This window comes from Hylobates moloch, unplaced genomic scaffold (assembly GCF_009828535.3).
Source record: "Hylobates moloch isolate HMO894 unplaced genomic scaffold, HMol_V3 SCAFFOLD_9, whole genome shotgun sequence".
Lineage (NCBI taxonomy): Eukaryota > Metazoa > Chordata > Mammalia > Primates > Hylobatidae > Hylobates > Hylobates moloch.
The window spans coordinates 41,391,068-41,405,642 of NW_026652284.1; the positions used below are offsets into that span (position 1 = coordinate 41,391,068).

At 38.4% G+C, this 14,575-nt stretch overlaps 1 protein-coding gene across 1 annotated transcript in view; it reads left to right on the forward strand.

The window, feature by feature from the left end:
- NSMAF (neutral sphingomyelinase activation associated factor) overlaps positions 1–14,575 on the forward strand; it is an 82,655-nt gene that overhangs the window by 53,506 nt on the left and 14,574 nt on the right. Inside the window, 12 exon segments of the mRNA XM_058444655.1 lie at positions 1,140–1,211; positions 2,934–3,042; positions 5,828–6,004; positions 7,074–7,153; positions 7,986–8,076; positions 8,173–8,236; positions 9,498–9,549; positions 9,652–9,772; positions 10,163–10,294; positions 11,616–11,658; positions 11,968–12,131; positions 13,842–13,941. Of these exon segments, the coding sequence (XP_058300638.1) occupies positions 1,140–1,211; positions 2,934–3,042; positions 5,828–6,004; positions 7,074–7,153; positions 7,986–8,076; positions 8,173–8,236; positions 9,498–9,549; positions 9,652–9,772; positions 10,163–10,294; positions 11,616–11,658; positions 11,968–12,131; positions 13,842–13,941 (1,205 nt within the window).

Genomic DNA, 14,575 nt, shown 5'->3' on the forward strand with positions numbered 1-14,575 from the left:
GTAAAGATTTGTTGCTTATCTACATCTGGCCACTTTTTAGCATGATCCATTAAAAGAACAGAAATCCTAACACACCCTGGTAGTGCTGTGGGGCCATTTGGCAGGGCCCAAGAATTCTGCCAGAGAAAGTTCCACCTTGGGAATTCTCCAGGCTGGTCATTACAGGCCACTAACACATCTCAAACTCTCCTGAGTGAAAGATTATGTTATAGCGATTGTGTCCACTAGGTGGTGGGGCTCACTTTCTTAGTTCTCCAGTAGACACTGCATGCTGCTAGCACAGCATTCTCAGGGAGTGTAATAAATTGGCTTGGCTGCTACTATTGCTTGGGTCAGAAATTTTGAGAAAAAATGTCTGTGTATCCTAGCTTCAGAATCCATGGTATGGGCCTTTACTCCTTCCCAATACTGGCCAGGATTCTTGACCAGTCATTTCCAAGACCTGACTCTGGGCCTCCAGGGCAGTTTCCACTGTTGGACAGACTGACCTCTGCACACCCATCGTCCCTCCCACTTGGGAGGAGGACCACGGAAGCATAGCTATTAGCCAATCTCTGCCTTTTTAAACCTCCTTTCTCTCTTACTAGTGTTTTAAAATTATAGAAAAGCAAGACAACTTTCTTCTTCATTACCAAAGAAAAAATTTAGAGGCCTTGCTTTATACGTTAGTAATTTGTGAGCCTTAATACACTGTAATTTTTAATGAGATAAAAGACAGGATTCTTTAAAAAAGATGTGTGTCAGTACTAAGCAAACTATTTGTCTAAAAAAAGATAGCAAGATTCCTGAGAGGTTATTTATGCCAGTTCTTTATATTTCTTATCACCCCACAATCTAACCTGAAAGATATCACCCCACCCCAGACTAACCTGAAATATCCCTGAAAGATAGATGATTGCATTATCATTTGGGGGGTGCCACATGGCGGGGAGGAAAACTTGCCCAAAGTCATAAAGCTAGTGAAAGATGGCAGAGCAGAATGGAAAACCGGATATCACCTTGTTCCAAGATTTCCTTTTCCAGTGGTTCATTAGGAAGGCAAGATTTGGTGATTTTTTTTTTCCCCTTTCTGATACTACAGAACAACTTCTAATTGTGTCAGAACAATAATGTTTGAGATTGTCTTTCTACTTTTAAAGAAACCTGTGGTCCAGATAACACTCCAAGATGTCCGCCGCATCTACAAAAGGAGGCACGGCCTCATGCCTCTGGTGAGTCCTTGGGAGGCTGTGCTGGCGCATGATTGTCACACTTTCAGTTTAGCCAGCAGTTTATTGACAGTAAACACTTATGAGATGTCTGAAAGTACAAGTACATTGTCTTGTAAGAAAATAGACTCTGATTTTGCTGTTCTTTCTTTTGGAGAAGCTAGAAATTCATAAAGGAATAATCCTTCATGTAGAGAAGAGGTTCTATTATGAAATATTTTTGGCTCCAAGAGCAAGAGGGCTAGAGTGCCCTTGAGTTTCTCACTCCTGCATTCTCAGTTTCTGGGCTCAGGCTAGAATGATCTGTGTAAAACCAACCCTGTGCCGTACTTGCCTCCACCATTCATAGCAGCTAGGTCTCAAAGCAAAATCTGAAAGATATTACAAAATTTCTTCTTTAGTGGAACTAGTATATTCACAGTTAACTTACATTAATTCAACCTTTGGGCTGAATGACAAAATAACCATTTAAAATCATATAGGCAGTTCTTTCCACCATTCCCTGAATAAGTGTATTTCTATACTTAGGTCCTATTTCTGACACATGTCTTACTTCAGTAACCAATCCCTACAGAAGGTATGATTCTAAGTGTTTTAATTCGACACCAATAGAAATTCATTTTTTCTCCTTTGAAGATTAACCAGTAACTTGGTGACATTACAAAAGCATTGTGGGATTTTAACTCTTATTTTTGTGCTTTTAATTTGTGAAATTCTACTGTTTTGCTGCCTATTTTACTTAAAAGGCCATTCCTCCATTTCCAGCACTAATAGCAGATCAGGGAAACAGATACTATTAAAAATCTCCTCCTTTGGGTATAGAGCTGCAGTCAGAAAAAGAAGAAATTAACATTGATTAAGTGCTTTCTATGTAACAGGCAATTTATATATAATGTTTCATTTATTTGCCATTATAAGCCTTGTGAAGTAGATAGTATTGTATTTTACAGGTGAAGAAATTGAGACTCCAGGGGTCAACTTCCTAAGCTCCCAGCTAGTACATGGTGAAAGCCTGTATTTGAACCAAGGGTAGCTCTGGGCTTTCATCCTGGCTTTGTCTATTCCTTTGCTAGCTCAGCCTTACTAACACTATAGTCACAAAGCTCATAGGTTTTTATAAGATAATAATAATGTATTAATTGAATGGGTTATTCAATTATCAATTTGTTAGGCATGCATAATTTTTATTTATTAGCTGGGCATGGTGCGCCTGTAGCCTAGCTACTCGAGAGGCTGAGGTGGGAGGATCAATTGAGCTTGGGAGTTTCAGGCTGCAGTGAGCCATGATCACACCATTGCACTCCAGCCTGGGCAATAGAGCAGGACCTGGTCTCAAAAAATATGTGTTATTTAACTTATGAAAGAAAGCTAAACATTTATGTTTGAAGAAGAGATGTGAAGACATGGATCAGCTATTTTTGAATTTCAAAATAATAAGTTCACAAAAGCTATTATTAATGAAAATATTCAATACCCAAGGTGATTTACAAAGTTTAGCTACCATCTTGTTCTCAGAACATTTATAAACACAACATATATATATACACAAACGTATACATGTGTATGTATATCACTGAGTTAAATTTATAGATTGAAAATAGGAATATAAGTTATAAAAATAAACACAAATGTTTAACTGAATGTTTTTGTAATTATATACTTATATTGGGATTGCAAGATGAATACAATGCTATTTATTTTATTCTTTTCTTTTTGAATTTATAGGGCTTGGAAGTATTTTGCACAGAAGATGATCTGTGTTCCGACATCTACCTAAAGTTCTATGAACCTCAAGATAGAGATGATCTCTATTTTTACATTGCCACGTACCTAGGTTTGGCGCTCACCCTTCATTGTTTTTTTTTTTGAGACTGAGTCTTGCTCGGTCACCCAGGCTGGAGTGCAGTGACGCGATCTCAGCTCACTGCAACCTCCACCTCCTGGGTTCAAGTGATTCTCGTGCCTCAGCCTCCCGAGTAGCTGGGACTACAGGTGCCCGCCACCACGCCTGGCTAATTTTTTTTGTATTTTTAGTAGAGACAAGGTTTCTATTCATATGAAGGTAGTTCAACTCCTAAGGATCTGGGATAGGAAATAAGAGAAGAAAAATGCTATTTCTAGAATCGCCTCGTTGTGGTTCTAATTTCTTCTCATCAGTAACTATAATTGCCAAAATAATATTTTTAAAATTCTGGGAAATATAAATTCACTTTGGTAATAGTTCATTCTGAATGTATGTTTTAAAAACTCTAGATAAATATATTTAAATGTTCTTATATTTTAACGTCCTCCAAATTGAATGGATTTTGAAGAATCCACTCAAATATTTTTATGTTCAGTCAGGTCTTATATTAGTTTATGAGAACCAAGACTCGGTTTTGTACTGCGAGGCAGTGAGTTATTCATATGTTTGTGATCATTGATTGTGGTCAGAACCACAAAGCTAAAAGACTGCAAAAGAAACATGTGAACCTTCTATGCTCAATATACTGACTTTGGAGTGGAATTTGCTTTTAATTAATGGTATTTCCTCAGTTTTTCATGGAAAATGTGAATTTTCCCACCTTTGCCAGAGAAAATACTTACATTATGATATTCAAGCCCAAAGTTTTTTTATTACGTTGCAAGGCTAAATTAAATTATTCTAATTTACAAAGTTGCTAGATAACTGGAAAGGGATTATCTTTAAAAATGGATTTTGGGGCTAGGCATGGTGGCTCATGACTGTAATCCCAGCACTTTGGGAGGCCGAGGAGGGAGAATCTCTTGAGCCCAGGAGTTTGAGACCAGCCTGGGCAACATGGCTTGACCTCATCTCTACAAAAAAATTAAAAATTAGCTGGGACTGGTGGCGTGTGCCTGTAGTCCCAGCTACTCGAGAGGCTGACGTGGGAGGATTGCTTGAGCCTGGGAGGTCAAGGCTGCAGTGAACAGTGATCACACCACTGCAATTCAGCCTGGGTGACAGAGTGAGAGACCCTGTCTCAAAAAAAAAAAAAAAAAAAAAAAATCTTAATGTGTTTGTTATTTTAGTGTACCACAAAACTATTTGTGAAATTTGTAGTAAAGTACATCTTCCCTTAGCAATGAAATTTTACTTCAAGGAGGAATACTTGGCTTTCAGTAGGGAACACATTTTATTTTAAAGTAGGTTTATATATATATATATATAACTACTATATATAACTACTTATATATAGCTAGTATTTTGTTCATACATTAAGCTATTCAAGGTAACTTTATGTATAAGTATAGCTTTGTTACAAGTTTACTTTAATTTCCTGTCTCGTGATGTAGGTTTTTAAATTTTATTTTTTTTAACTATAACAAGATTACAGGCCAGGCGCTGTGGCTCACGCTTGTAATCCCAGCACTTTGGGAGGCTGAGGCGGGCGGATCACGAGGTTACGAGATCGAGACCACGGTGAAGCCCCGTCTCTACTAAAAATACAAAAAATTAGCCGGGCGTGGTGGCGGGCGCCTGTAGTCCCAGCTACTTGGAGAGGCTGAGGCAGGAGAATGGCGTGAACCCGGGAGACGGAGCTTGCAGTGAGCTGAGATCGCGCCACTGCACTCCAGCCTGGGTGACAGAGCGACACTCCGTCTCAAAAAAAAAAAAAAAAAGATTACAATAAAAAGATCAACTTTCATGGTGAGTCCTAAAATCTCAAGCCAAAAACTTTGCCATGATCTAAAATATCCGTCTTCTAAGAAACTGTCAGTTCTCACTGAGTTTATTCCTAAGATTGTTCATACTTTTTCTGAGGGGTTTCAAAAGTAGCAAATGAGGGGGAAGTGTGTTTTGATTTTTGAAGCCCTTTCCTAGTAGCTGATTAGAGAAGAAACTTTGTAAAAGTAAATGAGAATAAATATTAAGAGTTAAGATGCTTAATGCATCAGGAAAGGTTGAAAGCAGAATTTTCTGAACAAAATGGAAAATCCACTTGTAGGACAGTTAATTCATTTTACACTCTGAATGGGAAATTCTCATTGCTGCATTTATCTAAGATCTCATTTTTCCTGAGGTATTTCAGGGAGCAGGTCTGGTTCTTTTAGTTTGAGAATCGGTCCTCCTGCCAAATGCCTGTTTTCTTCTTTAACAATTTCTTTTCTTTTCCTTAGTCTTCACATGCATAAATAATATGTAGTCATTGACAAATTAACAGTAGTACATCTCTTCCAGGCCTAAAAGAAAACTAAAAGATTGCTTTAATTTCATAAATAATAAAAGAAATAAGCTTTCCCAGATGGCCATCGGTTTTTAAATGCATGGAGACACAGCACATTTGGAGGGATTCTTTGTTACTGTATAAATATTACCTATTAACATGTAATATTTATGTATTTACTCTACACTTTTGTATTTGTTTAGGTTATATCATATTGTGGAGGGTAGTGTAATAGCTCAGTGTATTTAATAATTTCCCGTCCTTGATCTTGGAACTATTTATACATAGCTGAACAAATACTTTATGAAAACAAGTCAGCAGCCTACTTTTCTTTTTCTTACAATGCATTTTTCAAGAATGCATAGGAAGGGTCTACACATTAAGCCCCTAGCTTTTGCATACTAAGTTTGTGAAGTTAAGTGGCAGACCTCGTGGGTCCTCTTTCCCCAGAGCACCATGTGGCAGAGCACACTGCTGAGAGCTACATGCTGCAGTGGCAGCGTGGACACCTTTCCAACTATCAGTACCTCCTTCACCTCAACAACCTGGCCGACCGCAGCTGCAACGACCTCTCCCAGTACCCTGTGTTTCCATGGATAATACATGATTATTCCAGCTCAGAACTAGGTAACTGCCACACGTGGAATTCTGACCAAGTTGAGTGGGGAGTGGTCAGCTGTATTGTTTTTAAAGGAGAGAATAAATTCTATTTTATAATTGTGATGTGGCATGTGAACAAATTACAACTCATTTCAGTTGTATTGCTAAGGACTGCCAATTTCCATTCCAAGATACTATATAAGTGTTATATAAGTGTTTCATGTATGTTTTTTCCACCATACTTCTTGAAGGACATACAGAGAAAAAATGGGCATGATTTTAATCCAGGGTTATTATTACCTATAAGTACCACGTTTTGAAATATTTGCTTCTCACTTTGAAAATTTCACTCACCTTATCATACTATTTTTACAAATCACATTAAAAACTGTGATTATTTGTTACAGAACACTTGGAAAGTCCTGAAATAATCAAAGAAGAAAATAAAAATCATCCATAATTATATTACAGAGATAACCATTTTACCTTTGGGGCATATCTACTCTTCTCTTGCTACCTCAGATTATTTTAAGAAAAATGTAATTGTATTGTAACTTTATTTTGTAATATTTAAAAATTATATATTGTAAACAGTTCCTTCTGACATGTTATCTTGAGCCTTTGTACTTGAAAGAGATAATATATTTTCTAGAAATATGAGAATGTGTTTCTCTGAAAATATTTAGCTCACTAGTTCTCAAATAGGCTAATATTGCAGAATAATAATATTCACTATAATTCGAACATAGAAAGTAAATCTTAGTAGAAGAATAATGGCTCTTAAAATTCTTTTTTTTGTTGTTGTTTTACTTGGAATATATGTATGTTCCTTAATCAGAAACTTTTAAAAAAAATTAATGTTCAGGGCATTGTCAAATTAGAGATATTGCTCTTTAAGTGGTTGTGTCTAACTTAAAACTCAATATTGCTAACCTTTTCTTTACATCTATATAAATAACTAAAAAAAATAACTCTCATGGATCGCTCTCAATTTTTAAGAAAACTTTTGTGGAAGTAAATGTGTATGTTTGAATTAATTCAGGAGGTTAATGGTACTAAGTATAAGCTGAAGTTATTTACTGATTTGTGTTTATAGATTTGTCAAATCCAGGAACCTTCCGGGATCTTAGTAAGCCAGTGGGGGCCCTAAATAAGGAACGGCTGGAGAGACTACTGGTATGTGGACTTAGAGATTCTTGGTTTCTAAGCAACACGAGAAGCCATGGCCTGTGTTTTTATGGAAGGAAATTCGTTTCTCCAAGGCTTAGGGGAATTACACCAGTGACTCTATGTAGAGTTTTTTCTTGCTTTTCTCCTGACCGTGAATTAGCTCCTCACCATTTGCATTTCTTTTTTTTTTTTTTTTGAGACGGAGTCTTTCTCTGTCCCTCAGGCTGGAGTGCAGTGGCACGATCTCGGCTCACCGCAACCTCCACCTCCTGGGTTCACGCCATTCTCCTGCCTCAGCCTCCCGAGTAGCTGGGACTACAGGCGCCCGCCAACATGCCCGGCTAATTTTTTGTATTTTTAGTAGAAACGGGGTTTCACCGTGTTAGCCAGGATGGTCTCGATCTCCTGACCTCGTGATCCGCCCGCCTCGGCCTCCCAAAGTGCTGGGATTACAGGCTTGAGCCACCGCGCCCGGCCCACCATTTGCATTTCTTGTTTACAGTTTAGGAAGGAGGAGGGCGACGTGTTTACAGGTTGACTGAATTATTTTCATGAAGGCATTCTGTGGTAAATCGCATAAGAGACACATAAAATCAGTTCTATTTAATCTAGTGCCAACATTTTGTTACCATTAAGCCAGGGAAACCAAAATACTTGTCTCAGGAATGCTGTTTAGCCACAGATTTTCTTTCCCTCTTATCCTTTTCTTATCTAGCAGAGAAATTAAGAAATATGGTATATCTATGTTATGATTTCTTTTAGGCTTTTACTACTTGTCAGTTATTATTTCGTAGCCAACACAGCATTATTTATTTATTTTTTTTTTTCTGTATTCTAGACACGCTACCAGGAAATGCCTGAACCAAAGTTCATGTATGGGAGTCACTACTCTTCCCCGGGTTATGTACTTTTTTATCTTGTTAGGATTGGTAAGATTCTCTATCATTACCCCCAATTAAATTTTATTTCACTATATTCTTCAATGATTCTGTGATCTGACTTACCTCTGACTTTTTCCCCTCTAGCACCAGAGTATATGCTGTGCCTGCAGAATGGAAGATTTGATAATGCAGATAGAATGTTCAACAGGTTTGATACAAATGCCTCGCTTATCATTTTTAACACTTTCTGATTGTATATATACAACATACTTGTTTCAAAGCACTAGATATAATAAAAAAATTTAAAGAAATGTAAAAAATCACAAATTGTTCTATCTATTCCTCTCAGGCTTTTTCTAGACACGTATATGTGTGTGTAAATGTGAGAACGTATTTTAAGTACAGCTTTTTGTCCTGCCTTTTGTAGCCTAATATTAAATCTTAGAGTTTTTCCCATATTATTAGGTATTCTTCAAAACAATGATTCTTTTTTAAAATTATTGTATCACATTCTAACATATGCCATATTTTATGTCAACTTCTTTTCTCCATTGTTGGGCATTTAGATTGTTTCCCACACTTTATTATTCTTGATAATTTTGCTGTGAATTGAATACAGCTCCCTGTATGTATTTAAATGGCTTTACTTTTTAAATTATAAAAGTAATATTTTCTTACCAAAAAATCAGCAACTATAAAAAAGGAAATAAGTTTACTTGGTATCCCACCTCACTGAGATAATAATTGTTGTTAATTTTTTGGTATGTCCTTTTCATTTTTTTTGAACTCTACACATATCTAATAATAATTCATTTTGCAATGGGCCATTCAGATAGTGGTGCTAATCTTTTTTTTTTTTTTTTTTTTTTGAGACAGAGTCTCGCTCTGTCGCCCAGGCTGGAGTACAGTGGCGCAATCTCGGCTCACTGCAACCTCTGCCTCCCGGGTTCAAGCGATTCTCCTTCTTCAGTCTCCTGAGTAGGTGGGACTACAGGCGCATGCCACCACGCCCAGCTAACTTTTGTATTTTTAGTAGAGACGAGGTTTCACCATGTTGGCCAGGATGGTCTTGATCTCCTGACTTCGTGATCCACCCGCCTTGGCCTCCCAAAGTACTGAGATTACAGGTGTGAGCCACCGTGCCCTACCAGTGGTGCTAATCTTTCAGTGTGTAGGCACCCTGCTCCATTTGGCCCTTGGATGAGGCAATGTGTATATGGTAGCTAACGGTGTGGACTCAGACTCCATGCCCACTCCCGCCATGTGACCCTGGAGAAGTTACATAAACTCTCTGGGCCCCAGTGTTCCCTTTTGTTAAAATGGGACATGCAGAGGGATGGTTAGAACTATGTGTGAATGACAAACAGAAGTTAATACAGGTAAAGTGTAGAACAGTCCCCAAGTGCATAGGAAATGCTGCTATTGCTATTTCCTTAGCTGAAAATAGGTGATTTTTTTTTCATATATAGTATTGCAGAAACTTGGAAAAACTGTCTGGATGGTGCAACGGATTTTAAAGAGGTAAGCAGTTAATAAAGCTGATGAGTAACTGGACTTGGGGATTCTAACTGCTTTAAAACATGTTTGTTGTTGTTCTTTTTTATTTTTCCCCGAAACTTTCAGTTAATTCCAGAATTCTATGGTGATGATGTGAGCTTTCTAGTCAATAGCCTGAAGTTGGATTTGGGAAAGAGACAAGGAGGACAGATGGTTGACGATGTGGAGCTTCCCCCGTGGGCCTCCAGTGAGTCCCCCCTTGGAAGTGTTGTATTATAGACATCCTTTACCAAGTAGTGCAATTTCAGTAATTATTTTATTGCTTAGATTTTTAAAAATCACAAGAAAATTCTCTATCTAAATAAGGAGATATGAGCCCTATTCCATATCAGAAGTATTCTATGAGTCTATGATGTAAAAACATTAATATATATTTGAGAGACCTTAATGTGAAAATGATTCTTGCCACTTTTTTCCCCAAAAAACTTATATTTCATATGATAGAAAAAAAAAACTGCATTAAGAAATCTGGACCTCTTACCTGTCCTAGAAGCTTTATATACATATAGATGGACAAGAGAAATGGGAGGAAAAAAATGAAGACTCCATGATTTTTTGATTGAATCTAATCTAATAGGTCCCGAGGACTTTCTCCAGAAGAGCAAAGATGCATTGGAAAGCAATTATGTGTCTGAACACCTTCACGAGTGGATTGATCTAATATTTGGCTACAAACAAAAAGGGAGTGATGCAGTTGGGGCCCATAATGGTATGTAATATTCATTGAAATTTTATTTAGCATTGGGTGAATATTTAGCATTATTCATTTTCATTGGAAAATGAAAGCAAACAATACCAAAAAAAAAAAAATGAGGCCAAAGCAATTAGTCTTATTTCTTCAGTGGAAGCATGTTCTGTCAGACTCCAGTGTCCACTGGCTCCATGACCCTGGATCAGATATTTTTTTTGTTTTCTTTTTGAGATGGAGTCTTGCTCTGTCACCAGGCTGGAGTGCAGTGACACAATCTTGGCTCACTGCAACTTCCGACTCCCTGGTTCGAGCGATTCTCCTGCCACAGCCTCCCGAGTAGCTGGGATTACAGGCACCTACCATCACGCCCAGCTAATTTTTTGTATTATTTTTTGGTTGAGATGGGGTTTCACCATGTTGGCCAGGTTGGACTCAAACTCCTGACCTCAGGTGATCCGCCCACCTCGGCCTCCCAAAGTGCTGGGATTACAGGTTTGAGCCACTGCGCCCAGCCCCTGGATTAGATATTGAGTAACTGACGAGGAGGGAGGACTTTTGCCCAAATAACACCAGACTCATCCTGGCCCCAAGAGGTCTTTTTATAAAGTCTTCTAATTTTAGCATATACTCTACATCCCATTCAATAATTTCACTTAAAACTCTATTACAGTGTGATAGAACAGTGGCCTCAATTCCTATGGAAGACCCAGAGTTTCTTTTCCTTTTATTTTTCTTTTCTTTTCTTTTTTTTTTTGAGACGGAGTCTTGCTCTGTCACCCAGGCTGGAGTGCAGTGGCGCAGTCTTGGCTCACTGCAACCTCTGGCTCCCGGGTTCAAGCAATCCTCCTGCCTCAGCCTCCCAAGTAGCTGCCAGAGTTTTTTTTAACTTAACAGAAAGAAAATAGCAGCAATATACCTTCACTTCAGTTTCAATGCTTACCTTCTTCCACGTTTCTCATGTGTGTTTTCTTTTTTTAATAAATGGACTTACATATAATCCATATCTCCCATGTTCATAACAAAGAGCTGTAGCTGGAAGTTCAGACCTAATTTTTTACATGGAAATTCCGTCTTATTAATTCTGCAAGTCATGCTTCCTCTCAGGAGAAAATAATACTGACTGAGATGACAGGTCCTCTGCCTGACAAGTGGATTTTTGTTCATCTGAAGATAATATTCAAGTTGGTATTTACTGCAGTTGGATATTAGTCTGTTTTGCAAAGTGAATAGCAATTTCTTTGAACATGAGTTTTAAGTTGTTGCATTCTTTAGGTTCTAAACAGTGTATATTACATTGAAATAGCACATCTTTCAACAGTGCTTTGTATGTCTTTTTCAGTATTTCATCCCCTGACCTATGAAGGAGGTGTAGACTTGAACAGGTACTTATATGTCAATAAGGAGTTTCTACTTGAGTTATAAGATATGTCTTTATCTAAATTATTAATGTATTTATTTGAATGTTGAGGTATGGAAATTTTAAAATGAATTCTGTCTTGCTTTCAGTGTTGTGTTATTGAGCATCAGAAAATACTCTGAAGGCCTGTAATGAGGTTTAGACAATCGTGGTACATAGTTGCTGTCATTATTTGAGGGTTAATCCCTCCTATTGATCAGTACGATTTGAAATGCGTGCTTTCAAGGAACTCGAACCTAGTGGTTCACTACATTATTTGTATTCTGTCCCAAAGCATCCAGGATCCTGATGAGAAGGTAGCCATGCTTACGCAAATCTTGGAATTTGGGCAGACACCGAAACAACTATTTGTGACACCACATCCTCGAAGAATCACCCCAAAGTTTAAAAGTTTGTCCCAGACCTCCGGTTATAATGCTTCTATGGCAGATTCCCCAGGTAAGTTTCGTAAAGAGAATAAACGTGAGCACCTTTTGTTTCTCTTCTGTGATGAAGATGTTTCTGAAGAGGAGATAAGACATATACTCTTGTGCTACCTAGAGATCATTGTGTCCTCCTGCCTTATTGCAGTTCTCCTGAAAACAAATACCTGTTTTTGCCGATGTTGTTTGTTTTCAGCTATAGACTATAAGGGAAATCAAATCGCTTTTAGTTTCTGGCAATTGAATATGAGTGAAACTTGGCCATATATGTTTTGATGTGGTTCTCTTTGTCTTTTGTGGTTTTGAAGCTGGTGTTTGATCCTTAGCTATTCGCCTTTTCATTCTTACAGTCCTGGCTGTCCAGTCTGCCTTCCCAGTCACTGTAAGCCCTGCTGTCTTCCAGAAAGGACTTTCTCTGGCCCTAATTATGCTCTTCTATACCCACATACAGATCTTTTTTTTTTTTTTGAGACGGAGTCTTGCTCTGTCCCCCACGCTGGAGTGCAGTGGCACCATCTCCGCTCACTGCAAGCTCTGCCTCCCGGGTTCACGCCATTCTCCTGCCTGAGTAGCTGGGACTACAGGCGCCTGCCATCACGCCTGGCTAATTTTGGTATTTTTAGTAGAGACAGGGTTTCACTGTGTTAGCCAGGATGGTCTCGATCTCCTGACCTCATGATCCACCCTCCTCAGCTTCCCAAAGCGCTGGGATTACAGGCCTAAGCCACCGCGCTCGGCCCCACATACATCTTGAATTCAAAGTGCTCTCTCTTCTTCATTGGATTTCACTTATTTAACATTTGACAAACATTTACAGGGTGTCTGTTCTGCGCTGGGCATGTGCTAGGCACTAAATTGACCTTGACCCAGTTCTCACATCTAATATTTGGAAAGGTAGGAAAGAACACTGACCTTTCTCCAGTTACCCAGGTTTTAGATTTTACATAAGACAACTTCAAACCTACAGGTTTCCAGAAGGAGGTTGACACTCTGTGGAGCCTTGGGAGCAAAATCACTTTTTATGTCCAATCCTCCTGTCTGTTCCAAGGACATCCAGACATTTTAGGCATACATAGCTGAGCATTCTCTCAAGCATGGAGAAATAGCTTCCTGGAGTTACATGACCCAGGTAGCTTCTTTAAAAGAGAATACTTTAGAGGGTTAAATCATGAAGATCACAGGATTATCTTGTGATGCTGTTTCAAACTGCACTCTGCTTAGTCACCAGGCCGTAACCACTGTCATGTGATTGTTTTAAGAGGGTAATTGTTTCAGCCCTTCTTAAAGCAGAAGTAAAAGGATTACTCCTGCCAGAAGCCCTTGCAGTAATTGATTTCATCTCTGCTTTCCCCACCCCAAACCAAAACAAAACTGTCGCATTCTTAGGCAACTGTCAGGTTTTTGAAAGAATGTTGACAAGGAAATGATGATTCAGTCTTGTATTTCCCCAAATTCATAAGTTAGAGGCCAAGTGAAAACTTTGCAAACATTGATAAAAGTATAAAAAGACTCTAGTATTATTCAAAGATACATTTTATCTTTCTTGATACAATTTTTTCCTTGACTAACATGGAACCATCTAACAGGTACATTTCAAAGCAGTTATATTGTGACAGGGTGTTTCGTTTCTTAGTTGTTTGATTTTAATAGAAAATATTGCGAATCTGATGCTGTTGCCTGTTGGTAACTTAGTTGACTTAGTGAAAATTTAATGTAGTCTCTCCAGGTGAAGAGTCTTTTGAAGACCTGACCGAAGAAAGCAAAACACTGGCCTGGAATAACATCACCAAACTGCAGTTACACGAGCACTATAAAATCCACAAAGAGTAAGAATATCTCTGCTTCTTCTCAGCAGCTGATAGTCCTGGCAAAAGTTAGGGTCTTGGCATGGGATTAAACTGTTTTAAGCTGAGTCAGAGGGAAATTCCCTTTCAATGTTGTCTTTATTTTTAAAAATCTCCCCAAAATGTCTATAGTGATCTCCACCTGAGGTGGATGTAGTAGGGAAAGTTTGGCACGAAATGCTTTGTGATGGCTACCATGCTGTCATTTCTGCAGTCCGTCACTTCAGAGTATAAGATGTGGTCGGCAGAGAGCAGCCAGTTTTGTGCCTCTCAAATTGGAGTACACAGCTCCTTGAATCTTTGATGGGAGAAGTGTGATGTATACCCCACAAGTGTGGAATTTACACATAATGTAGGCAAAAAGGCACCTTTTAAAAAAAATTAGCTCTCTCAGAGAACATTGCAGAGTTCACATGAATTTTAAAAACAATAATTATAACAATAATTATGCTTCTAAGAAATTGGGCTTGTTGCTGTTGGACCCAGAGACGATATGTGTGTTCTCTGCCCTCTGTCATTAAGACCTTCATGTTCTCTGGTAGAAAGGCTTGAGAAGCACTGACCTAGCCTGTTCGTCCTGCTACAGAGAGGAAACCCAGGTCCATAGACGAGGCCC